This window comes from Styela clava, chromosome 11, assembly GCF_964204865.1.
Source record: "Styela clava chromosome 11, kaStyClav1.hap1.2, whole genome shotgun sequence".
NCBI classification, from domain to species: domain Eukaryota; kingdom Metazoa; phylum Chordata; class Ascidiacea; order Stolidobranchia; family Styelidae; genus Styela; species Styela clava.
The window spans coordinates 13,784,316-13,811,601 of NC_135260.1; the positions used below are offsets into that span (position 1 = coordinate 13,784,316).

The window sequence follows — 27,286 nt, forward strand, 5'->3', positions numbered from 1 at the left end:
ATTTAGGTTATATATTTATAGTTTTTATTAAACCATTTCAAGATGTCAAAAGATATTTCACCACATTTGAAACAAGGTAAATGTATTTACAGTAATTTTAAAGTTCATAACAAACGTATATAGTTTAATGAGCAGACAGCCTATAAAAAGATCGGTAAATTAAAATCCACTTTACTTACCCGTATGTTATGCCATAAAGTTTCGATCATTTGATATTCAGATCTGGGTAATGCTTCTTCTCTGGCCATGTCGTCGAGTAAGATGTTACAGTGTTTGTCTCAATGTTTGCTATATATATTATTAAAATGGGGCGTAGCCAGGGTGGGGGGCGTACCCCATGGGTCAAAAGTATTTATTTTTTTCGTAGCTCGAAACACCAGCCGGACCGGCTATAGCTGTTACGGTATCACTCGGGAATTAAAATTTTCAGATCCCCCCCCTCACATCGAAATTTCCTGCCTATGCCAATATGTCACGTGCTACCAAACACCCAATTTTATTTTCACTTCCAGGCGATGCTTTTCCCAAGAAAACAAAAGGTACACTTCGGCTTTACAGCATGCAGTATTGCCCATATGCAATGAGAGCTCGTTTGATGCTAGCAAAGAAAAATGTAGAGTAAGTTGTTCGGAATCTTTTTATGAAAGTCAAATTAAAGAAGCACGTTTTGTCAGTAGAACAATGAACATATATCTGACATACTTATTGTATTTATTGTCAGAAATGGCCGATTTTGCAACTGCTTGATCGTGGTTCATGTACTTCTTACCGCCCGCGTTTTTTATATTTAAGACAAATTATTGTATTCAATTCATCAATATGATTCATACCTTATTCAGACATGAAGTTGTTAATATTCATCTCCGAAATAAGCCAACATGGTTTCTGGAAAAGTATCCAGTCGGAACGGTTCCAGTGATCGAAAAAGATGACAGACTTCTTGGAGGATCCCTCGTAATTGCAGAATTTATAGATGAAGTTTATTCAAAACCAGGTCAGCGACTGCTTCCACAGGATTCTTACGAAAAAGCGAGAATTAAAATGCTGATTGACGATACATTCTCAAAGGTATGTGCACTATACTATAGTATGCAAAAAACGCCTATTCATCACAATGTTACCTCGACGCACAATATTACCGTATTGTGTTGAATTAAAAGTATTGTCTACTGCTGAATTATAGGCAGAAACGAAAAGTTTGAAATCGGATTCCATTCTATTTGGATGTTGCAACAAGCTTCGTGCATCATTTTTCTGGTGTTCGTATGGTTGGAGGGCCGATAAACAATTTACCAGGGGTTTTGCCGTGCGCCTCATACTATTTTCTTTCAATCTCAAGATTTACTAATTCATACGGAAGCACAGAGTAATATCGTTATCACGAAAGGGAGTATTATTTTTTTCAATATATTTTAGGCAATCACGTCGATTTACCAAGCTATTGGGAAAAGAGAAAACTGGGAAGAAAGCTTTTACCCGCGCGTTGGTGAGCTGGAAAAAGTTCTTGAAGCTAACAAATATTTTGGTGGGAAAGCAATTGGATATGCCGATTATATGATCTATCCATGGCTCAGACTTCTTGGTGAGTTATCAATACCAATCAATGTTTCGAAGACGAAGGCTTAGCGTGCAAAGGTCTTTCATACAGACGGATGATAGTTTGCTGCAGAATATTTCATGTCATACGCCCAAATGCACCAAAATAAATCTAATTGGCTGATCGTTCATGCTTCACAGAAATAAATTATAGATTGATTCATATAATAATGCAAAAGATCGATGCTGTACTTAAAAAACAACATACGTTTCTTTCTATTCCCAGGTCTTCACGGTATGGACAACGTTTTATCTGCTGGAAAATTTCCAAAATTGGGACAATGGTTAAAAGAAGTTGCCCAAGATGAAACAATTAAAAAATGTGATACCAAGCCAGAAATTCTCAGCAAATTTTTGAATGGTTACTTGACCGGGAATTTTGTTTATGATTTAGAGATCTAATCAAAATCTTACATTTAGTTCCATACACGCATACTTTTATATGATATATGAAAAATAAACAACACGACCTATTAGCGATCGTTGTATAACTTGACTTTTTGCACTGTATTTACGCAAGACGGAAAAGGAAGACAGTGCAAATGGGAATTGACACCAAATATGTATCCCTATTTTTAACTATGCTGTTGCCTTGCTTGAGCAGATTCGATGGTCAAACTAAAATCGCCGAGAACAGAAACACATCTGTTGGATATTCAAACCAGATACCAGTTCATCAGAAATATACAACACAAACGAAATCTCACACTGTTGGTATATAAAGTGAAAAATAGTGGGTTTCGGAGATGGGGTTTTGGATGCTAACATCAGTTCTAGTTGTCATGCGTTGAATCCACCGGGTTCGAGTGCAATTCGAAGCGGAAACTATTCGATTTTTACCCAGGCGACTACAGCACGTCCCAGTTTATCACGATACAAATTAACTTCTCATTCTAATAAGAGATTAAAAATTTTGCATGATATGTAAAATTATATATTTTTCCTAACAGTTTGAAGGTATAACTTTCATGAAAAATAAAAAGTTTTTTTTGTTTCATTTGACTTTTGGTCCAGCTGTGAACTTTTTTCATATCTTTGTCCAGATAAAGTGAATCCAAACTCATTTCAACTTTCTGTATACAGAATCAACAGTCTCATTATATTTTCCGCCTAATGCGCTGAAGCTGGACATTATTTCTTCAGTCAGCTGTTTAAGTATAAGCTGATGGTGCTATAGGGCGATAATGACCCAATCTGCGCATTCACTCGCGTGTTATTGGGTTGAGTGGTTTGGGTTTAGTTGAGTATAACCCCAATCTGAACTCCTCAGAAGTCAAGCTGCCAAATGTTCGTATATTGCAAAGATGCACAATTGAATCCAGATACAGATGTTTTGAAAAACAAGTAAACCTTAATGCAGTTAAAGTTAGACGGTCGAATCGAAAGCAGAAAATCATAGGAACTTGAAAAACACTGCTGCGATATCTCTCAATCAGGGAAATAGCTCAAGTGATCTATTTCCATAGAATTCAACATACTATTAATATTGAGGGGTTAAATAACGTTGAAATTCATAGTTACAATCCACAATCGCTACAGTATATGTACGGACTAGTGACGACATAACACTTTCTCATACAGTGTACTTGAATTGAAGAAATCCTTAATTTGAGTGTAGTTTAACAACGATTAATTGAAATTGAGCTATAAAATAGATGTCTGAGCACAACTTGAGTCGGGTGCAAGAGTAAAATACAGTAAATGATAACTTGAAATTAACTGAAAGAAAGGGAAGAAAACTAAAACTGCAAGTTTTAGATGATGAAACGGCGTGTTCTGAAGAGCATTACCGTCCCTTCTTTGTGTGCTGTATATACATAGGATAGGATAGGATTTACATATTTATCCCAGGGGAGAGGAAAGCCGATAAGAAGGCTTATCCATATGGCGAACCACGGCCTCTCGTCCGGTTACCATTCCAAGTCGGGTATGGGATTAGTTATATTGTTTGTTTTCGGAAGCATGGACTTGGTGGTGGAGGAAGCCGTACCTGACTAGCGGTTACGTGAACCACCCAACGACGGCGAGGAGTCCAGCAATCCTCTCACGCATAACCATCCCTGCATGAGATTCGAACCTGCGAACCCACGCAGAGTGATTAGAGGTGCGGTGGCGGGCGTATTCCTAACGCTTAGCCCGCCACACATCCACGGCCTTTATCTAAAAGAAAACGAATTCGTAAATGATACTGATTGACAATATCGAAATCAAGACTCGCATAACAAAAAGCCAGACACCAAGTATTGATATTCGATATGGGTCGTTCAAAGAATGAGTCTGCAAAACTTGAATTGAAATGATATAACTGAATTATCTCTGGTGCTGTACTCCTTCGAATAAATTCAAGTGGAACGTGTTTGAATCAGTTAAACTTTGAAGGCGTTGTGTTCCGAAGTTAGACTGAGATTCTGGATTAATACAATTAGAATTTACCAATAAATACATAAATTATTCAGACTTTTGTTAATTTTGTTGCTAAAGCCAAAAATGTTACATGAAATTCAGTATAACCATCAGCCTTATATAAGATATATATAATATTGATTTTTTACGGCGAGTGACATAACCAGCATTGAAGTAGTAACAATGAATGAATACAAATTTAGAAAGAATACATCACTTGATGATAGTGATCGACGTAAACAAGGTCAGAGTTCGTGTACCTTGTAAAATTGCGAGAGTTGGATTACACCTAAACATGGATAAAAATGCATATTATTAAAAGTTTACAGTTAAGATTGAGATAAAATTGACGGATGTGCCAAAGTATGTCAAGTTGTTAACAAATATAGCAAGGAATCCACCACAAAAATTTCAAGGAATCACTTGAACTTGATTTTGAATATCAATTTAGGTTAAATATTTAAAGTTTCTATATAAACCACTTCCAGATGTCAAAAGGTATTTCACCACATTTGAAACAAGGTAAAGATATATATAAGTTTATACCAAACGTATATAGTCAAGAATATGTATTTTTTTCGTAGCTCGAAACACCAGCCGGACCGGCTATAGCTGTTACGGTATCAATAGGAAATTAAAAATTTCAGACCTCCCTCCTCACATCGAAATTTCTTGCATATACCCATGTTATCACGTGCTACCAAACACCCAAATTTATTTTCACTTCCAGGCGATGTTTTCCCCACGAAAACAAAAGGTACACTTAGGCTTTACAGCATGCAGTATTGCCCATACGCAATGAGAGCTCGTTTGATGCTAGCAAAGAAAAATGTAGAGTAAGTTGTTCGGAATATTTTTATGAAAGTCAAATGAAAGAAGCACGTTTTGTCAGTAGAACAATGAACATATATCTGACATACTTATTTTATTTATTGCCGGAAATGGCCGATTTTGCAACTGCTTGATCGTGGTCCATGTACTTCTTACCGCCCGCGTTTTTTATATTGAAGACAAATTATTGTATTCAATTCATCAATATGGTTCATACCTTATTCAGACATGAAGTTATTAATATTCTTCTCCGAAATAAGCCAACATGGTTTCTGGAAAAGTATCCAGTCGGAACGGTTCCAGTGATCGAAAAAGATGACAGACTTCTTGGAGGATCGCTCGTAATTGCAGAATTCATAGATGAAGTTTATTCAAAACCAGGTCAGCGACTGCTTCCTACGAAAAAGCAAGGATAAAAATGCTCATTGACGATACATTCTCATAGGCATGTGTACTATAGTGGTTAGAAAACGACAAATCATCATTGTGTTACCTCGACGCACAATACTGCCGTATTGTGTTGAATTAAACGTAATATTTACTACAGAATTATAGGCAGTAACAAACAGTTTGAAAAAGAATTTCATTCTATTAAGCGGACACGTCATACGCTACGAAGTATTATAATTTACTACGATAAAAACTAAAAATGAGGTTGAGCCACAAATAAAATTTAGAAATGAATACACGCCTCGAGCTATGAAATATGATTACATTGTTATTAACAGAAACAATCGTACATAAAATGCATTATACAACTAGCTTAGTTAGACTTTATCCAATGAATGAAATAACTAGATTGTTTGTTTAAATTTAATAACATAGAAGAAAAGCTGTAAAATGTTTGAGATTTAAAATATTGCTGAGCAAAAATTGTAATGACAGGTCTTACAAGATTAATTTGTTTTTAAGGATGAGACCAAGAACGAGCATAGTGATGTTTATGATAGACGTTCGTTAGCTTTATAGGTTTTGGAACGCCCAAGAAGGAAATATTTTTTCCGTTCAATCACTTTGGGATGTTTCATTCTTTCAAAATGCTATTTTTCAAAAACATTCAGTCAATTTGAAATACGTGACTGCTTAATTTTGCTTACAAATAACTTGAGACAGCAAACTTGCAACTCTAAACACTCTTGTTGTCATTTTTGATCTTTCACGGAGGCATGATCTTGGCGATGACTGGTAAAACGGAGTTCATTTTGTTTTGTAATCCCGATATCAATCATAAAACATGTAATGCAGAACTCGTTGTATTTTGAGATAACAACAGACAAATTTATTGAACTGCCAATATGACAAAATTCTTCATCCTTGCTACAAAAAGCCTACATTTTGCCACTTGTACTTGAAGTGGTATTCGCTCAACGCGACGGTAAGTGGTTATTTGTATGAAAAAATTAACACAACAAAAACCTTTTGATACAAAATAACGAATTTCCTAAATTTTTATATTATATTATTATTTTTATAAATAGTTCAATTCTATTACATATTAACTTAGTGTTCCCAGACTCGGAATATGAATTTTTGTGCTCATGCCCGACTGTTGTTCCTGCTGGTAATTTCATTACTGATGCTGCTGCAAGCTATAGATTTGGTTGCATGTCATGAAGGAAGAAGAGGAGAAGGAGGAGCAAGTAAGTATAGAGTTAATCTTTAAGTTATGGTATTGAAATCTATGTCAAATTCAACTTGATTGTAAATAGTATCAAAGGAAAAGCTTTAAAAACGTTCCAGCAACGCGACATAAGAAAGATATAAAAGAAGAAATTGAAATCATTTCAAATTTACGACTGGGGGGATGTTTATGTTGTTGCCCGAGTTCAAATATTTGTTGGCCAGACAGTAAATTGAGGCCCACTCGAATATCATTAAAATTGGATCTCACGTTTTGCCAACCCTAAAAATAACTTCCTGTAAACTCTTGATACAATTTTATTTTTATTTTTAGAAAGATTCGTGGAACAATTGGAGCAATACCCCAAAGAATAATGAGGTGATCATATATTTCAAAACTCCATTTTTCTATATTTTTGGCCAGTGGAAGCAAATGCATATTTGCTTAATAATTTTTTTATTTCATCACAGGTTTTCTGCACAAAGCTCAGAATATACATGGATATATATTGTGTATAACATTATTCGAAATGTATCTGATGAGCAATAAATAAAAGCAGTATCGAAATAAATTGACTTATGATTTTTATCAATATGGGTAGTTTCAAATTTATACATAGAAAACAGACATTGAAATATCATCCACTCTAGTGTCAATCAACAAGTTGCGCGTTTGTGGGGAGATTTTGAGCTTGACCACGTCGGAAACTAATGACATTGTTAAAGTTAATAAAACCTGCATTGAAAAAAATCAATTTGTCCCTGCGATTCATATACTCCTGTGTCAATCAGAAAGTTTTGTTTTGTTGAAAAGCTTTCGCGTGTGATAATTTTTTTAGGCAAAAAAAAACAGGTTAAAAATCTATGAGGCTGATATTCAATATGTTAGATCTTAAATATTTCTGTTTCGATATAGATGTAGAGTGTAAGAACAAGAAAAGAGTGACTGAAATACGTATTAGACATGGGAGTAGGGGAGTGCCAAGTGGCTTGTAAATCTTCAGATCTCGTAATTTATTTAGTTCCATCGCAACTAGTAATTAATATAATGTATTGTCGACTTGAAATATGAATTCTGAAAAACATATCGATCTGTTGTTTCTGTGGATAATTGCAATTCTGATGTTGTGGCAAGTTAATGACGTCGTGTTCACCGTTGAGGATTGAGTAGGTTAAATTGATCCAATGCTGCAACAAGAAAGCAAGATATGATAGAAGAATGTTTAAACCAGCAACGTCACATGAGAATGAAATAAAGAATCAGGATAGAAATTATTTGAATTATATTATTATTGAATTTATATGGATGCTGGGTGGATAAATTATTGCCCTGGTTTAAATCCTTAGTCGCACACGGATTCCAATCCCTACTCAATCAAGGTTTAACAAATTATATGGGCAATTATCGAATATCAATAAATGTTTGGATAAAAAAAATTCTGGTCGACGGGATGAAAACACTGAATTAAATGTTGTTAATTGTGTGTTTTAGTTGAAATCGAACAACAGTTTGTGTTGAATGAACATTGAGAAAAAACTGTCGACAAATAGGGAGACGAAAACTTTTCAGTTTAGGTGTATGAAAGCGGCACCAAATGTATATATTCGTTCAGCGTCTTATCATTAAAATGGCAAACGTTGTTTAATAATTCTAAATTGAAACATGGGAACCTATAGGTTTAAGGAATTAAGGCAAAGGGTCAATTATTTTTTTTATCCTTGCCTGATTTTTTTTTCTTTGAAGTGCTGAAAAAATCACTCATGCTGGTTAAACTCGATCCAGCAGATAAATAAACTGCCGCTCACGAAATTTCAGCAAGTAGTGTCGACCTCTATTGTTACGTAACAATAGAGGCGGACGCAACATAACAGAAAGTATGCGAAATAGCAAATAAAATGAATTTATTGATTAATGTACACAGATTATGATTAACCTATGGGCAAACATATGAGAGAGAAATGGCAGAATGCACCAAAACGAAAAGAAGAGAAAAGGTTATATCTCGAAAATAAAATAATAAAAAAGAATGAGAAGGAGAGAATACCTGGTTTATGAGAAACGAGAGACCAGTATATCGTTATTTTTATTACCAACCATTTGAAGTACACGCCCGGCAGTAGAATAAATTTTTGCAATGCTTCATTTTTGTTCAAAGCGGAGAATTCTTGTATACTTCAGACTACTTTTTTTCGAATATACTTCTGTCATGTCAATTTTAATAGCAAAATTATACTTCAGAAAAACGTTAATTAAGCGAGATGCTGGTTCGTGCATTTTTAAATTAAATTCGAAAAAAAGGCAATGTAAATGTGGGCAGTTGGTATTTTGAACGGTATCTAGTCATTTGAAACCAGATATAAAGTGATAAGAAACGAAGAGGGTTCCTAGTCAGATAACAGTCTCCTGATGAACGTTAATTAGTTTGAATGCATGAGCAAATATCTCGCCGTATTTGAAACTTCATATTATAATGTTGAGGACAATGTTGTAAAAATGAAAAAATGATATATATATTCGTTAATTAGGTCTATGTGAATATTGCGTCTCAAATAACTCTAATTTACATGATCACTGCACATGGTAGAAATTTAAATAATGAAATGAATGAAACTTTGTTCATGAAACTTGTGGTATTGATTTTGAATCTAGACGTGACAACTTCCTGTGACGAAATGATGCCTGCTTTTAATCATGATTATCGCCGTGTATATTGAGAAGGTCCCCAGGGGCATGTAATTATTAATCTAGGGTCAAGTCATGACATAGGGTCAATGAAGTAGGCAAATCACGATGGATTTTAAGTATTCCAAGTTGATACAATCACAAAAACATCCCTGTTATTGAAGTTCCCATATGACAATTTGGTTAAACGAGTTTGAACGGTATAATGGAAGTAAATATCTAAGAGAGAAATCGCAGAAAACACAAAGCAAAAAAAGTTTTAGCTTTAAAACGAAATAGAAAGAGGGAGAAGTGGATAGTGTTACTCGAGAAACGAGAGAACCCTATACAGTGTAAGCAATGTTTGTTGTTATCACTTAAGAAGTAAAGCGCCCGGACGATCTATCAAGCTGGGAAAACAATGTCAACATTTAGTGTTTTGCATTCATTTGGAACATTCGGCGTATTTTTGATTACGTCAAATTTTTTGGCTTCGATAATCGGAATTTCCGACTGAAAACAAAATTCCACACCGAATGTAGGAATTTTCACGCGAACTAAAAATCTTAACTGGCTGACTAATCCCACGTAAATAATGGACGATTTCTTCAGCCTTTTTACAAAGAAAAGGTTCTAAAAAAAGAATTTACAAAACTATCGTAAAGTAATCATAGTCCACGATATAAACTATACAACAATAAGAGGCAATAAAAAAATATGATACGTGCTCACTAGTTTTCGCTGTACAGGGTATAATACTGCTACAAGTAACTGTTCTGCAAATGCATTTTCAGTCTTTATCTATGCCGTTACAGAAATATTTCAAATACCACACCACAGCAGTGCCGGACTCCGTCGGTATGTCTCTAATTGCTGAAATATTGTGAAAATTTAATATAAGTCAACTGATGGAGGGTACAATTTTTAGGGATTTTCAGATTACAATGTATATGTATGTCTGTATATTACAATAACCAACATTCTAATCTCAAATAATAACAGGGATACAAAATGCTTTTTATCAAAACTATTAAATACAAGAGAGCTATGCTCAAATATATGGACACTTAGAATAAAACGAAATATATTATCATCACTTCACCGAAAACCATAGGGTACCCTACGCCTTCGGTACGGTATCCTGCACGAATCGGAACAGTGAAACAGCTACATGGTTAAGGTAACTGACTTACTAGTACATGGGTACAAATAACGGTACACGGACTGTCATAGCTCTTCCATGTCCTGTGGTAATGATCTATTCTTCTCCATCCAATTTCAACGTGAATTGAAATACCAAGTGATCTGAGTCACTTCTCCATTACGGTACCAGGCCAAAATAAGAAGAAAATATCGATTCCCCGATAATCATATGCGGTACGGTAACCAGTATCTGATATTCGTTCGCGGAACGGTTCTTCCTTGTCATATAAGAACTCAATTCATTTCCTCTTAACAAATGAAAAAAAAGATAGGCTACAAAATTTATGTTGTTTACGTAAGAACTGTAACGAAAATATGAGAGCGTAATTCACAGAGGCACCGTACGGTACCTTACCAGTACAAGTTGCTGTACTGTAGGCCTGCTATTTAATCGTAGAACGGTTCTTCTCTGGCATATAAAAACTCAATTCAATTTGCTCTTATCAAAATTAACAAATACGGTAGGCTAGATTTGCTAGAAAACCTACATTTGACATTACTGCAATAGTATAATCACAAATAGAATATGTCAATTTCACTGTGGTACGGTAACTGAGCCATACCTTACCTGCAGGCTCGATCACGCAACCGCTTGAAATAGTTTCAAAACAGTGTTCCCATGAGTAAATTTCAGAACAGCGAAATTTTGAATGAAATACCAGATCTCATAGGATTCATAGGAAATTTAGGAATAAATAAAAGTAATAGCCTTCTGAAAAAAAAAATCAAACTTTGACCACCAAAATTTTGAAGCAATGGTCCAGTATTCGAAGAGAAAAGCGATTTTATCATGACGAAGGAGAAGAATAATAACAAGAACAACAACATAATTTTGAAACGATTGTTATGTCCACTAAAGTGTCCAAAAATGATTGCTCGCGCATGAAAGTGAACTGTCACTTTTGAGGGCAAAGAAAATATAAACTGCATGCAATTTCTTCCAAGATGAAATCAAACATTTCATCACAAAAGTTACTTCCCGAACTTTCACAGAAGAAAAATTAACTCTTCATTCTATTGGTTAAGCTGAGCGCATTGAAAATTATATGCAAAGGGACATTGTATTTTGTTCATTATTTAGATAATATGAGTTGATGTTCCTGCAGCCCTATTTCATAGATTTTTAAATCATCAACCCGATGGAGGCTCTGTGCTGCTGGAATCTTTTGAATTTAAAAAAATCAAAAAATTCTTTTTTGAACAGGTTCAGAAAATTGTTGCGAGCGGACATAGTACATATTTTTCGTGTCATTTCAGTTATTTAGTTACATTTTATTTTTTTTTAAATACTATTTAACAGGACTGGTGATACTGTGCACGACCCAGAACTGATACTATGATTGGAACAAGAATATCTGAAGGGTTTGGAGGCAGACATGCATCATTTCGTCACAGGAAGCTGAGACGTTCAATTTCAAATTCAATATTTTGATTTCTTAGGAAGAGAATTACAAATTATTCCAATTTTTTCTTTGCCGTGGCTTGCAATGGCTTGATCATAAAAAAGAATGTGATGTATAAATTATTCTCGTTTATACAGAATGGACAGAATGTGTTGCAATTTTGTTTGATTTTTACAACTTTGCTCTGAACAAGGCACCCAGATAAGAATTTACAATCAGCAATTTTGTCCAATTGTACTGATTTTTATGGTGTTATCAGTGTCCCATTCAGATCTACTGAACGCCTGCAAATATTTCAAATTCTTTCACTTTAGATTTATTATATTCTTATAATTTATTTAGTTTCAACACTAATAAAAATTAGTTTAGTATAGCACAGCTGCAAAATAAGAATTTTGGTGTTGATGCCCGACTATTGTTCTTGCTGTTAATGATGCTGTTACTGATGCTGTTGCGAACTGTAAATTTGGTTGAATGCCAACATGGAGTAGCCTAGTGGAAGAAGCGAGTAAGTAGCGTTAATGCTGAATCAGCTTGACTGTAAATAAGATTGTCTAAAGTAATCTTTGGTTATTACCAAGCACGCAATATAAACTATACATATAAATATGTGATATAGAATATGACCTGTGCACAATAGTTGGGCAATGATATAATACTGATACACGTAACTGGGCTCAGAACGTTTTGGGAGTCTGATGTCTCTAAAGAAAGGGTAATGGAAATAAGGATGCGATATCGGAGGCCATTGGAAGCTATGGACGTTCGGAATATATTGAAATTCTAGAGTAGGGGGTGAACCCAAAGTTAAAACGACTAGAACAATGAAAGTTTTAGTAATACTTTGGTTGGTGTCAATTAACAGTAAGATGATTCAATATGAGACTGTAATGTAAAATTTTCAAAGCTTCTATATCACCATGGAATGTTGAAACTTACTTACTTTAATTATTTTTCATATCGAAAAATATATAGACTACATGTGTGTACGATTCTTTAGCCAATTTTTAAATCCTAGTTAGTGACATGGGTACAATACGCAGTATGTCAAACCACAAAAAGTCTAACGGATGGTTTGTGCATGGAAGTGAACTGTCATATTTGTGCGCAAAGAAAATATACAGAGCACGCACAGTCTTCCAAGAGCAGACAGACAACATTTCGTCACAGGAAGTTATGTCTGGAACTCCCAAAAGAAGAATTTATTCTGCATTCTACTGTTTTAGATTGAGCTGAGCGAAGTAAATATTTGATGAGAGAGTGCATTGTATAATATTCAATATTTCCACAATATGTGTTTGTGTACGTACTGCTTTACTTGATAGGATTTTACATCATCATTCTTATGAAGGCTCTGTGCTGTTTTACATCATCATCATTCTTATGAAGGCTCTGTGCTGTTGGAATTTTTTGAAATTTGAAAAGCAAACTTTTTTTGAACGGGTTCAAAAACAATTTTTGTTTTGAGATGTGAGAAGTTATATGGACGAACAATGTATACAAAATATTTAAAAAAGTTTTGCCCGATTTTTTAATTATAACACTTGCAAGTGTAAATAAATTTTATTGTATGTGAATGAGAACAGTTATATAAAATCGGGCGAAATTTTTTAGACACCGTATATATATATTTTTTTGTCTCCTCAGTTACAGTTTATTATTTCGAAATATCATTTTACTTCAAGTGTCTAAAAATATATTGGATGGCTAGATTAAAATAGGACTGGTGATATTGTGCAAGACTATGAACTTTTATTATGCTTGGAACAAATGTAACTGACAGGTTCAGACAAGGCACTCAACCAAAGATTTACAATAAGCAGTTTTTTCCATTTGTACTGGTTTTACTATTTTATTCTGTTATCAGTGTCTTAGCCAGATCTATAGAAAGTAATGAATTATTTTAAATTCTTTCTCTTAAGATTTATTATATTCTTATTATTTGGATTTCCATCACTATTAAAAATTAATTTAGTATAGTAAATACGCAAAATATGCATTTTGGTACTAATGCCCGACTATTGTTCTTGTGTGTAATTTCATTACTGATGGTGTTGCAAGCTATGGATATGGTAGCATGCCAAAGACCAAGAGAAGGAAGTAAATATTGTTTATGCTAAATATGTGTAATTGAAAGATATGTCAACTTTGCTTGGCTGTGAATAGTGTGCGATAGGAAAAGTTTCAATAACGCCAGAAGAAAGGTATAAAAGATGAAACTGAAATCATTCCAAATTTATGAGTAGGTGGATAGATATATTGTTGCCCGCGTTCAAATCATTGTGAGTCGGACGATGGATAGATACAAGCTAGCTATCTCATTCATTACCTTTATTGGACAGTTTATATTGCATAATCTCATTGGTAATTTTGTTGATTCAGATGGATTCGAGGAGCAGTTGGAGATTAAAGAATATTGGGATAAATTTCTCAAAAAATAATGAGGTGAATGTAAATTTTAAATCGTCTATTTTGGTGTATGCAACTGATACTAAATGAGCATTTATCTACATTTATTTTCAGACGTCTACCGCGGAATTTCAACATATAGGAAATCCTACTATATCCAATGCTATTCATATTATATAAACTAGGCTTATATATATCTACTACATTATATCTTATAAAAATAAAGCTTAAAAATAAAACTGAATTTCAATAAATGAACTTGTGATTTGTATAAATATGGGAACTTCAATACTCTTGTGTCACTCAAAAATGCGCATTTGTGAGAAGTGTTCTAGTCTGATCAAGTCTCGCCATATTACATGGAATATTAGAAGGTTTTATAGTTCGTTGAAGTTAGTTTAGAATGGAAACCATTCGACCTGGGCGCCCTGCCTACAGATCTATACACTGTCTATATTCGTGATAATTCACCAGGTTTATTCAATACGTAGAGAGCAAGCGGATATAATAGCCAAGAATCGCGCAAAAGTTACAATAACCTAATAAACTGAATGAAACCGGTTTATAATTACCTCAGATAGTTATGCTAAAGGCGCTATCGTTCATATTGGATTTATTTCGTGAATTTAATCAAGGTCTGGCCGTTCAAATGACGATAAATTCCAAGCATTCAACAATACAATCACAAAACCATACATGGTATTTGATTTTCCATATGGGTATATAGGTAAAAAATTTGGAGGGTGTAATGGAATTAATTAAACATTTGGGAGAGAAATCGCGGGAAACACAAATCAAAAAGGAGAGAAAAAGTTTCAGCCATAAAAAAATAGAAAGAGAGAGAAAAGACATTAAACAAAAGGAATGAGAAGTGGAACTCGAAAAACGAGAGAACCTAAAGTCCTAAACACTGTATGCAATGCGAGTTGCTATTACCCATTCAAGATGTAAAACGCGCACGACCTTTCAAACTGAAAAATATTGTCAGTCTTTTTTCATTTTTGTTGGAACATTTGACATATTTTTGTTTCAGTTGAATTTTTCGGATTCGAAATTTCGGAATTCATCACTGAATGTGGGCATTTCCAAGCGAACTAAAGAATTGTAACATGCTAACTAATTCCACGGGAATGATGGAAAGAATCAGTACAAGTAGGGAAAAATGTTCGTTATGAGGTCTTTGATAGATACCTTCTTCAGACAACGTTGTAAACTCAGGAAATGACACGTTCGTTGATTGAGTGGATAATGCCTCCCAAATAACTCCAATTCTCCTGATCACTCCACATTGTAGAAAGCTAAACAATAACCAAAATAAGTGTACTTTAATTTATTACGGGGCATGTAATGAATGAAATTTATAAATCGTCGAGATGGTTTAATTTGCTTGAGGATGTGGAATAGATATATGGTAGCTTTGAAATAACGATGCCTTATTGAAGCAGAAAATCGAACGTTAAACACTAAAATGTAACAAACAATATCAAGAAAAAATGCCCCAAACTAAAATGAAATAATGATTCGCTAATAAACAAGGTAAAATCTCTTTATAGAAGCTCCTGATTTTCATATAAAATGGTTTGTGAATAAATACGACTTTTCTTCATAATAGAATCAACTTCTTTTACTTTATTGTTATTATATTCTAATGATTTATATTATTTTTATCAATACAATATATTAAGTTAAGTTAGCGTTTCTCGTAAATGTGTATATGTCTGGTAGTGTGAAATAAATATTTTGGAGTTTTAAAACAACAAGACCTTGTTTGAAGAAGAAACTCGAAACGTTAAACTCGAGAATGTTTCAAACAATAATAAAAAAAAATACACCTCGAGCTACGATAAATAAGGATTCGCTAATACACAAATAAAAATGACGCAGGGCTAATCACACCAGCCAACACGCTCAAGCTATAATATAACATTACATTACTAGATATTAATTTCTTTGCATACAGTTGTGGGCTTGACTGTAAGCCACAGTTTGCAGTTTCCCATTGAAAAGGAATAATAAGAATAAAATACTCATAGAATAGCCTCAAACAAAAATTGTATTCTGTAAAACGAGCCGTGGGCTGTTTTTGTTTGTTTGGAGTTATGGAAGAGAAATATGGAAAATTTTGTTGAGATTAGAATTTTCTGAAAAAAACAAACAAGTATTATGATTTGTTTGAAGCTAAATAGTGGCTCCTAAAATGTAATAAATCATATTAAGCGGGCGCGTCTCAGGCTACGAAGTTTTATAGTTTACTACGAAAAAACAAAAACAAAATGGACGCTAAACCAAAAATAAAATTCATAATTGAAATTTTGAACGTACAAGCTATGAAATATGATTACCTCGTTGATTACACCAATACATTAGATGCTTTATACCAGGGGTGCACAACACGGGGCACGCGCGCCAAATTTGGCACGCCATACGCTCAAACGTGGCACGCGAATTGTTTTGTAAAAAAAATATTTATTAAATACATTAAAATATCACCATCTTAGCCCTTGTGTCGCCTAATAGCTGGAAGGCGGAAGCCTTATTAAAACGAAAAATATAGAAAAATTGACCGAGAAAACAAATTGAATAAAAAGAAAAGAATATATGGTATCTGAAAAATAGAGGAAAATACACTCTAAGAGTCTAAGCTATGCTTTTTTGTTACAACGGTTTGAAGTATACAAACGAGTTTTTACGCAAGGAAATAAATTTGAAATTTAGGGATTTCGCATTTTTGTTGGAACATGAGACGTATTTTTAATTATTCAAAGTACTCAAGTTTCGGCAAAGAATTTCCGGACACTATATGTTGACCATAGTTGGAATTTCAAAACGAAACAGAAAATTGCTAGCGATTTAGGACTTTATTAACAGACCTACCTAATAAACTTAAAATAAACTAATCGTACCATCCAATCGACCAATCATTAAGACGTTGCAACGAGTTTAATCATTTTTCTGGCGTTGGCACGGTTAGAGGGTCGATAAACAAGCACCAGGGGTTTCGCTGTGCGCCTCGTATTATTTTGTTTTAGATTTACTAATTCGTACCGAATCATGGAGTAAATGTCGTTATAACGAAAAGCAGTAATGTATTTTAAAATTGTTATCTTTTTTTCTTCTAGGCAATCACATTGATTTACCAAGCTCTCGGAAAAAGAGAAAACTGGGAAGAAAGCTCTTACCCGCGCATTGGTGAGCTGGAAAAAGTTCTCGGAGCTAACAAATATTTTGGTGGAGTAGAAGATGGATCTGCCGATTACATGATCTATCCATGGCTCAGACTTTTTGGTAAGTTATTAATAGCAATCAATACTTCGAAGACGAAGGCTTAGTATGCTGGTCTGTCATACAGACGACTGATAGTTTGCTGCAGAATATTGCATGTCATACGCCAAATGCCCCAAAACAAATCTCATTGGCTTCAGCAATACGCCGGTTTTTAGATCTGATCACTCATGCTTCACAGAAACGAATCACGGATTCATCAATATAATAATGAAAAAGTTCGATGTTATAATTAAAACAATATACGTTTCTTGCTATTCCCAGGTCCTCACGGTATCGACAACGTTTTATCTGCTGGAAAATTTCCGAAATTGGGACAATGGTTAAAAGAAGTTGCTCAAGATGAAACAATTAAGAAATGTGGTACCAAGCCAGAAATCATTAGCAAATTTTTGAATGGTTACACGACCGGGAATTATGTTTATGATCTAGAAATCTAACCAAAATCTCACATTTAGTTCCTGAATTAGTTTATCTTCTTTTTCTCAGGAAGTGTTTTCACTCAAATGCATTGAGATCTTTATTTAAAAAGTAACATGATGTTGATTATGCATGCATATTTTTATATGATATATGAAAAATAAACAACACCACCTATTAACGGCCGTTGCATAACTTGATTTGTTGCACTGTATTTATGCACGACGGAAAGGGAGACATAGTTCAAAAGGGATTGAGACCAAATATGGATCCCTATTCTTGACTATGCTGTTGTCTTGGTCACTAAGATTGCCGAGAACAGAGACACATCTGTTGGATATTTAAATCCGATACAAGTTTATCAGAAATATACATAAAATGTTAAAGTGAAAAATAGAGGGTTACGACTTACGAGGCTAGGTTCTGACTGCTAACATCAGTTCTAGTTATATATAATTATCTCGAACGGAACTATTTCATCTTTTTGTATGCTGGATCAACATTATCAGTAAATTTCCCACTTCATGCGCTGAAGCTGTACCTTATACTCCTAGTCAGCTGTTTTGAAGTGTATCAGCTGACCCATTTTGACGACTGCATACATAACACACGCCAATCTTTCCAACAGTGTACATGATTTTGAGAAATCTTTAATCCGGGTGTAGTTTCACAAGTATGAATTGAAATTGAGCTTTAAGTGGGTGTTTAAATACAACTTGTGTCGGGTACAAGAGTAAAACACAGTAAATGATATTTAAATTGAATTTAACTGAACGACAGAACAAAAAAACTGAATCTGCAATTTTCAGATCAGCAGTTCCCAAACTTTTTAATATCGTTACCCCTAAATCGAATCACTAAAAGCTTAAACCTTTTCATAAAAATTTATTGGTCATATCGGCTTCACATTTTCTCTGACCAAAAATGGCGATAATACTAAGGCCCATTGCATCTTCCGATCCTAGTTTAATCTTACTCTAGCTCAGCATTTTAGCTACAATCTGTACGGCAAAGTATTGTTATTTTGTCCGTATGACAAGAATCATTGACTAGATGCGAGCATTTAATGTCCAGATTTTCCTCAGAGGACTAGTCAAAAGTACAGAGATTACAAAAGAATTTGTCAAAACAGTGAACGTCTGGATTAACCCATTAATATTGCCTAATTACCCCCACAACCACCGTTTGAGAAGATAAAATCGCGTATTCTGAAGAGCATTACCGTCCCTTCTTTGGGTATATATACATGCACGGCCTTTATCTGACAAGAAACGAATTCGTAAATGATACTGATTGACAATATCGTAATCAAGACTCGCTTAACAGAAAGCCAGACCTCAGATGTTGATATTCGATATGGGTCGTTTAAAGAATGAGTCTGCAAAACTTGAATTGAAATGATATAACTGAATTATCTCTGGTGCTGGGTTCCATTACATTTGAACCTACGTACATTTGAACCCATGACAATTGCACCTGTATGCTATTGAACCTATGGAATTTTTTTTGTTTCACGGATAGTTAAACCGATACTAACCCTAACCCATGGGTTTTAGCACCCGCATATAGATTGAACCTGTGGATATCCGCATGGGTTCAAATGTACATGGGTTCAAATGTACGGTCACCCTGGTGCTGTACTCCTTCGAATAAATTCAAGTGGAACGCGTTTGAATCAGTTAAACTTTGAAGGCGTTGTGTTCCGAAGTTAGACTGAGATTCTGGATTAATACAATTTAGAATTTACCAATAAATACAAAAATTATTCAGAATTTTGTTAATTTTGTTGCTGAAGCCAAAAAGGTTACATGTAAGAAATACAGTATACCCATCAGACTTCCTATCTTTTTCCAGCGTTAGTGGATCCGTGGGAGTGTAATCGAAAGATTCCGTAACACAAATGTATTTATGTGGACTATTTTTAATTTTGTTGTTGAAGCTAACTAATAAGATTGAAGATATATATAATATTGATTTTTTACGGCGAGTGACATAACCAGCATTGAATTAGTAACAATGAATGAATACAAATTTAGAAAGAATACATCACTTGATGATAGCGATCGACGTAAACAAGGTCAGAGTTCGTGTACCTTGTAAAATTGCGAGAGTTGGATTACACCTAAACATGAATAAAAATGCATTTTATTGAAAGTTTACAGTTAAGATTGAGATAAAATTGACGGATGTGCCAGAGTATGTCAAGTTGTTAACAAATATAGTAGTTAACTTAGCAAGGAATCCACCACAAAAATTTCAAGGAATCACTTGAACTTGATTTTGAATATCAATTTAGGTTAAATATTTATAGTTTTTATATAAACCACTTCAATATGTCAAAAGGTATTTCACCACATTTGAATCAAGGTAAAGATATATATAAGTTTATACCAAACGTATATAGTCAAAAATATGTATCTTTTTCGTAGCTCGAAACACCAGCCGTACCGGCTATAGCTGTTACGGTATCAATTGGAAATTAAAAATTTCAGACCTCCCCCCTCACATCGAAATTTCTTGCATATGCCCATGTTGTCACGTGCTACCAAACACCCAAATTTATTTTCACTTCCAGGTTTTTTTTCCCAAGAAAACAAAAGGTACACTTCGGCTTTACAGCATGCAGTATTGCCCATACGCAATGAGAGCTCGTTTGATGCTAGCAAAGAAAAATGTAGAGTAAGTTGTTCGGAATATTTTTATGAAAGTCAAATGAAAGAAGCACGTTTTGTCAGTAGAACAATGAACATATATCTGACATACTTATTTTTCATTTATTGTCGGAAATGGCCGATTTTGCAACTGCTTGATCGTGGTCCATGTACTTCTTACCGCACGCGTTTTTTAGATTTGAGACAAATTATTGTATTCAATTCATCAATATGGTTCATACCTTATTCAGACATGAAGTTATTAATATTCTTCTCCGAAATAAGCCAACATGGTTTCTAGAAAAGTATCCAGTCGGAACGGTTCCAGTGATCGAAAAAGATGACAGACTTCTTGGAGGATCGCTCGTAATTGCAGAATTCATAGATGAAGTTTATTCAAAACCAGGTCAGCGACTGCTTCCTACGAAAAAGCAAGGATAAAAATGCTCATTGACGATACATTCTCATAGGCATGTGTACTATAGTGGTTAGAAAACGACAAATCATCATTGTGTTACCTCGACGCACAATACTGCCGTATTGTGTTGAATTAAACGTATTATTTACTGCAGAATTATAGGCAGTAACAAACAGTTTGAAAAAGAATTTCATTCTATTAAGCGGACACGTCATACGCTACGAAGTATTATAATTTACTACGATAAAAACTAAAAATAAGGTTGAGCCACAAATAAAATTTAGAAATGAATACACGCCTCGAGCTATATGAAATATGATTACATTGTTATTAACAACAACAATCGTACATAAAATGCATTATACAACTAGCTTAGTTAGACTTTATTCAATGAATGAAATAACTGGATTGTTTGTTTAAATTTAATAACATAGAAGAAAAGCTGTAAAATGTTTGAGATGTAAAATATCGCTGAGCAAAAATTGTAATGACAGGTCTTACAAGATTAATTTGTTTTTAAGGATGAGACCAAGAATGAGCATAGTGATGTTTATGATAGACGTTCGTTAGCTTCATAGGTATTCGAACGCACCAAGAAGGAAATATTTTTTCCGAACCAAGAAGGAACGAACAAGATTAATACAAGAATAATTTGTTTTTAAGGATGAGACCAAGAATGAGCATAGTGATGTTCATGATAGACGTTCGTTAGCTTCATAGGTTTTGGAACGAACCAAGAAGGAATTTCGTTCAATCATTTTGGGATGTTTCATTCATTCAAAATGCTATTTTTCAAAAACATTCAGTCAATTTGAAATACGTGACTGCTTGAAAGCGGTTGTGCTTAATTTTGCTTACAAATATCTTGAGACAGCAAACTTGCAACTCCAAACACTCTTGTTGTCATTTTGATCTTTCACGGAGGCATGATCTTGGCGATGACTGGTAAAACGGAGTTCATTTTGTTTTGTAATCCCGATATCAATCATAAAACATGTAATGCAGAACTCGTTGTATTTTGAGATAACAACAGACAAAATTATTGAACTGCCAATATGACAAAATTCTTCATCCTTGCTACAAAAAGCCTACATTTTGCCACTTGTACTTGAAGTGGTATTCGCTTAACGCGACGGTAAGTGATTATTTGTATGAAAAAATTAACACAACAAAAACCTTTTGATACAAAATAACGAATTTCCTAAATTTTTATATCATATTATTATTTTTATAAATAGTTCAATTCTATTACATATTAACTTAGTGTTCCCAGACTCGGAATATGAATTTTTGTGCTCATGCCCGACTATTGTTCCTGCTGGTAATTTCATTACTGATGCTGCTGCAAGCTATAGATTTGGTTGCATGTCATGAAGGAAGAAGAGGAGAAGGAGCAGCAAGTAAGTATAGAGTTAATCTTTAAGTTATGGTATTGAAATCTATGTCAAATTCAACTTGATTGTAAATAGTATGTCAAAGGAAAAGCTTTAAAAACGTTCCAGCAACGCGACATAAGAAAGATATAAAAGAAGAAATTGAAATCATTTCAAATTTACGACTGGGGGGATGTTTATGTTGTTGCCCGAGTTCAAATATTTGTTGGCCAGACAGTAAATTGAGGCCCACTCGAATATCATTAAAATTGGATCTCACGTTTTGCCAACCCTAACAAAAACTTCCTATAAACTCTTGATACAATTTTATTTTTATTTTTAGAAAGATTCGTGGAACAATTGGAGCAATACCCCAAAGAATAATGAGGTGATCCTATATTTCAAAACTCCATTTTTCTATATTTTTGGCCAGCGGAAGCAAATGCATATTTGCTTAATAATTTTTTTATTTCATCACAGGTTTTCTGCACAAAGCTCAGAATATACATGGATATATATTGTGTATAACATTATTCGAAATGTATCTGATGAGCAATAAATAAAAGCAGTATCGAAATAAATTGACTTATGATTTTTATCAATATGGGTAGTTTCAAATTTATACATAGAAAACAGACATTGAAATATCATCCACTCTAGTGTCAATCAACAAGTTGCGCGTTTGTGGGGAGATTTTGAGCTTGACCACGTCGGAAACTAATGACATTGTTAAAGTTAATAAAACCTGCATTGAAAAAAATCAATTTGTCCCTGCGATTCATATACTCCTGTGTCAATCAGAAAGTTTTGTTTTGTTGAAAAGCTTTCGCGTGTGATCATTTTTTTAGGTCAAAAAAAAACAGGTTAAAAATCTATGAGGCTGATATTCAATATGTTAGATCTTAAATATTTCTATTTCAATATAGATGTAGAGTGTAAGAACAAGAAAAGAGTGACTGAAAATTGAAATACGTATTAGACATGGGAGTAGTGGAGTGCCAAGTGGCTTGTAAATCTTCAGATCTCGTAATTTATTTAGTTCCATCGCAACTAATAATTAATATAATGTATTGTCGACTTGAAATATGAATTCTGAAAAACATGTCGATCTGTTGTTTCTGTGGATAATTTCAATTCTGATGTTGTGGCAAGTTAATGACGTCGTGTTCACCGTTGAGGATTGAGTAGGTTAAATTGATCCAATGCTGCAACAAGAAAGCAAGATAGGATAGAAGAATGTTTAAACCAGCAACGTCACATGAGAATGAAATAAAGAATCAGGATAGAAATTATTTTCGAATTTATATGGATGCTGGGTGGATAAATTATTGCCCTGGTTTAAATCCTTAGTCGCACACGGATTCCAATCCCTACTCAATCAAGGTTTAACAAATTATATGGGCAATTATCGAATATCAATAAATGTTTGGATAAAAAAAATTCTGGTCGACGGGATGAAAACACTGAATTAAATGTTGTTAATTGTGTGTTTTAGTTGAAATCGAACAACAGTTTGTGTTGAATGAACATTGAGAAAAAACTGTCGACAAATAGGGAGACGAAAACTTTTCAGTTTAGGTGTATGAAAGCGGCACCAAATGTATATATTCGTTCAGCGTCTTATCATTAAAATGGCAAACGTTGTTTAATAATTCTAAATTGAAACATGGGGACCTATAGGTTTAAGGAATTAAGGCAAAGGATCAATTATTTTTTTCATCCTTGCCTGTTTTTTTTTCTTTGAAGTGCTGAAAAAATCACTCATGCTGGTTAAACTCGATCCAGCAGATAAATAAACTGCAGCTCACAAAATTACAGCAAGTAGTGTCGATCTCTATTGTTACGTACAATCTTTCACTTTAGATTTATTATATTCTTATAATTTATTTAGTTTCAACACTAATAAAAATTAGTTTAGTATAGCACAGCTGCAAAATAAGAATTTTGGTGTTAATGCCCGACTATTGTTCTTGCTGTTAATGATGCTGTTACTGATGCTGTTGCGAACTATAGATATGGTTGAATGCCAACATGGAGTAGCCTAGTGGAAGAAGCGAGTAAGTAGCGTTAATGGTGAATCAGCTTGACTGTAAATAAGATTGTCTAAAGTAATCTTTGGTTATTACCAAGCACGCAATATAAACTATACATATAAATAGGTGATATAGAATATGACCTGTGCACAATAGTTGGGCAATGATATAATACTGATACACGTAACTGGGCTCAGAACGTTTTGGGAGTCTGATGTCTCTAAAGAAAGGGTAATGGAAATAAGGATGCGATATTGGAGGCCATTGGAAGCTATGGACGTTCGGAATATATTGAAATTCTAGAGTAGGGGGTGAACCCAAAGTTAAAACGACTAGAACAATGAAAGTTTTAGTAATACTTTGGTTGGTGTCAATTAACAGTAAGATGATTCAATACGAGACTGTAATGTAAAATTTTCAAAGCTTCTATATCACCATGGAATGTTGAAACTTACTTACTTTAATTATTTTTCATATCGAAAAATATATGGACTACATGTGTGTACGATTCTTTAGCCAATTTTTAAATCCTAGTTAGTGACATGGGTACAATACGCAGTATGTCAAACCACAAAAAGTCTAACGGATGGTTTGTGCATGGAAGTGAACTGTCATATTTGTGCGCAAAAAAAATATACGGAGCACGCACAGTCTTCCAAGAGCAGACAGACAACATTTCGTCACAGGAAGTTATGTCTGGAACTCCCAAAAGAAGAATTCTGCATTCTACTGTTTTAGATTGAGCTGAGCGCAGTAAATATTTGATGAGAGAGTGCATTGTATAATATTCAATATTTCCATAATATGTGTTTGTGTACGTACTGCCTTACTTGATAGGATTTTACATCATCATTCTTATGAAGGCTCTGTGCTGTTTTACATCATCATAATTCTTATGGAGGCTCTGTGCTGTTGGAACTTTTTGAAAATTTAAAAAGCAAACTTTTTTTGAACGGGTTCAAAAACAATTTTTGTTTTGAGATGTGAGAAGTTATATGGACGAACAATGTATACAAAATATTTAAAAAAGTTTTGCCCGATTTTTTAGTTATAACACTTGCAAGTGTAAATAAATTTTATTGTATGTGAATGAGAACAGTTATATAAAATCGGGCGAAATTTTTTAGACACCGTATATATATTTTTTTGTCTCCTCAGTTACATTTTTTTATTTCGAAATATCATTTTACTTCAAGTGTCTAAAAATGTATTGGATGGCTAGATTAAAATAGGACTGGTGATATTGTGCAAGACTATGAACTTTTATTATGCTTGGAACAAATGTAACTGACAGGTTCAGACAAGGCACTCAACCAAAGATTTACAATAAGCAGTTTTTTCCATTTGTACTGGTTTTACTATTTTATTCTGTTATCAGTGTCTTAGCCAGATCTATAGAAAATAATGAATTATTTTAAATTCTTTCTCTTAAGATTTATTATATTCTTATTATTTGGATTTCCATCACTATTAAAAATTAATTTAGTATAGTAAATACGCAAAATATGCATTTTGGTACTAATGCCCGACTATTGTTCTTGTGTGTAATTTCATTACTGATGGTGTTGCAAGCTATGGATATGGTAGCATGCCAAAGACCAAGAGAAGGAAGTAAATATTGTTTATGCTAAATATGTGTAATTGAAAGATATGTCAACTTTGCTTGGCTGTGAATAGTGTGCGATAGGAAAAGTTTCAATAACGCCAGAAAGGTATAAAAGATGAAACTGAAATCATTCCAAACTTATGAGTAGGTGGATAGATATATTGTTGCCCGCGTTCAAATCATTGTGAGTCGGACGATGGATAGATACAAGCTAGCTATCTCATTCATTACCTTTATTGGACAGTTTATATTGCATAATCTCATTGGTAATTTTGTTGATTCAGATGGATTCGAGGAGCAGTTGGAGATTAAGGAATATTGGGATAAACTTCTCAAAAAATAATGAGGTGAATGTAAATTTTAAATCGTCTATTTTGGTGTATGCAACTGATACTAAATGAGCATTTATCTACATTTATTTTCAGACGTTTACCGCGGAATTTCAACATATAGGAAATCCTACTATATCCAATGCTATTCATATTATATAAACTAGGTTTATATATATCTACTACATTATATCTTATAAAAATAAAGCTTAAAAATAAAACTGAATTTCAATAAATGAACTTGTGCTTTGTATAAATATGGGAACTTCAATACTCTTGTGTCACTCAAAAATGCGCATTTGTGAGAAGTGTTCTAGTCTGATCAAGTCTCGCCATATTACATGGAATATTAGAAGGTTTTATAGTTCGTTGAAGTTAGTTTAGAATGGAAACCATTCGACCTGGGCGCCCTGCCTACAGATCTATACACTGTCTATATTCGTGATAATTCACCAGGTTTATTCAATACGTAGAGAGCAAGCGGATATAATAGCCAAGAATCGCGCAAAAGTTACAATAACCTAATAAACTGAATGAAACCGGTTTATAACTACCTCAGATAGTTATGCTAAAGGCGCTATCGTTCATCTTTGATTTATTTCGTGAATTTAATCAAGGTCTGGCCGTTCAAATGACGATAAATTCCAAGCATTTAACAATACAATCACAAACCATACATGGTATTTGATTTTCCATATGGGTATATAGTTAAAAAAAATTTGGAGGGTGTAATGGAATTAATTAAATATTTGAGAGAGAAATCGCGGGAAACACAAATCAAAAAGGAGAGAAAAAGTTTCAGACATAAAAAAAATAGAAAGAGAGAGAAAAGACATTAAACAAAAGGAATGAGAAGTGGAACTCGAAAAACGAGAGAACCTAAAGTCCTAAACACTGTATTCAATGCGAGTTGGTATTACCCATTCAAGATGTAAACACGCACGACCTTTCAAACTGAAAAATATTGTCAGTCTTTTTTCATTTTTGTTGGAACATTTGACATATTTTTGTTTCAGTTGAATTTTTCGGATTCAAAATTTCGGAATT

General features: G+C 33.9%; 3 protein-coding genes and 4 long non-coding RNA genes across 7 annotated transcripts; all 7 read left to right on the forward strand.

The window, feature by feature from the left end:
* Positions 1–2,072, forward strand: LOC120348049 (glutathione S-transferase omega-1-like). Its single transcript, XM_039418157.2, has 5 exons — positions 1–76; positions 513–618; positions 840–1,068; positions 1,417–1,582; positions 1,823–2,072. Exons 1-5 carry the CDS (start codon positions 43–45, stop codon positions 1,996–1,998), a joined length of 711 nt encoding a protein of 236 aa, XP_039274091.1. The 5' UTR covers positions 1–42; the 3' UTR covers positions 1,999–2,072.
* Positions 2,073–4,182: 2,110 nt separating this feature from the next.
* On the forward strand, positions 4,183–5,246 carry LOC144429826 (glutathione S-transferase omega-1-like). Its single transcript, XM_078118041.1, has 3 exons — positions 4,183–4,243; positions 4,730–4,835; positions 5,057–5,246. The coding sequence occupies exons 1-3, from the start codon at positions 4,183–4,185 to the stop codon at positions 5,244–5,246; spliced, it is 357 nt and encodes a 118-aa protein (XP_077974167.1).
* Positions 5,247–6,312: 1,066 nt separating this feature from the next.
* Positions 6,313–7,022, forward strand: LOC144429591 (uncharacterized). Its single transcript, XR_013478888.1, has 3 exons — positions 6,313–6,470; positions 6,785–6,829; positions 6,922–7,022. It is a non-coding gene; the product is annotated as an uncharacterized LOC144429591 (long non-coding RNA).
* A 6,428-nt stretch (positions 7,023–13,450) lies between these two features.
* LOC144429533 (uncharacterized) lies at positions 13,451–14,381 on the forward strand. The gene is made up of 3 exons (XR_013478832.1): positions 13,451–13,818; positions 14,101–14,163; positions 14,242–14,381. It is a non-coding gene; the product is annotated as an uncharacterized LOC144429533 (long non-coding RNA).
* A 1,139-nt stretch (positions 14,382–15,520) lies between these two features.
* Positions 15,521–20,921, forward strand: LOC144429827 (uncharacterized). Its single transcript, XM_078118042.1, has 5 exons — positions 15,521–15,538; positions 17,247–17,412; positions 17,674–17,828; positions 20,405–20,508; positions 20,732–20,921. Exons 1-5 carry the CDS (start codon positions 15,521–15,523, stop codon positions 20,919–20,921), a joined length of 633 nt encoding a protein of 210 aa, XP_077974168.1.
* A 1,219-nt stretch (positions 20,922–22,140) lies between these two features.
* Positions 22,141–22,852, forward strand: LOC120347723 (uncharacterized). Its single transcript, XR_005570133.2, has 3 exons — positions 22,141–22,298; positions 22,615–22,659; positions 22,752–22,852. It is a non-coding gene; the product is annotated as an uncharacterized LOC120347723 (long non-coding RNA).
* Positions 22,853–25,255: 2,403 nt separating this feature from the next.
* Positions 25,256–26,465, forward strand: LOC120348169 (uncharacterized). The gene is made up of 3 exons (XR_005570180.2): positions 25,256–25,915; positions 26,195–26,257; positions 26,336–26,465. It is a non-coding gene; the product is annotated as an uncharacterized LOC120348169 (long non-coding RNA).
* The last annotated feature ends 821 nt before the right edge of the window (positions 26,466–27,286 follow it).

Bases quoted from the DNA above. Each gene is read 5' to 3' on its own strand.
- LOC120348049 (XM_039418157.2), top strand. From the start codon at position 43: ATGTCAAAAGATATTTCACCACATTTGAAACAAG. The intron at 77-512 runs GTAAATGTATTT...TTTCACTTCCAG, and splicing joins TTCACCACATTTGAAACAAG to GCGATGCTTTTCCCAAGAAA. The intron at 1,583-1,822 runs GTGAGTTATCAA...TTCTATTCCCAG, and splicing joins TCCATGGCTCAGACTTCTTG to GTCTTCACGGTATGGACAAC.
- LOC144429826 (XM_078118041.1), top strand. From the start codon at position 4,183: ATGAATGAATACAAATTTAGAAAGAATACATCACTTGATGATAGTGAT. The intron at 4,244-4,729 runs GTCAGAGTTCGT...TTTCACTTCCAG, and splicing joins TAGTGATCGACGTAAACAAG to GCGATGTTTTCCCCACGAAA. The intron at 4,836-5,056 runs GTAAGTTGTTCG...TACCTTATTCAG, and splicing joins CTAGCAAAGAAAAATGTAGA to ACATGAAGTTATTAATATTC.
- LOC144429827 (XM_078118042.1), top strand. The intron at 17,413-17,673 runs GTAAGTTATTAA...TGCTATTCCCAG, and splicing joins TCCATGGCTCAGACTTTTTG to GTCCTCACGGTATCGACAAC. The intron at 20,509-20,731 runs GTAAGTTGTTCG...TACCTTATTCAG, and splicing joins CTAGCAAAGAAAAATGTAGA to ACATGAAGTTATTAATATTC.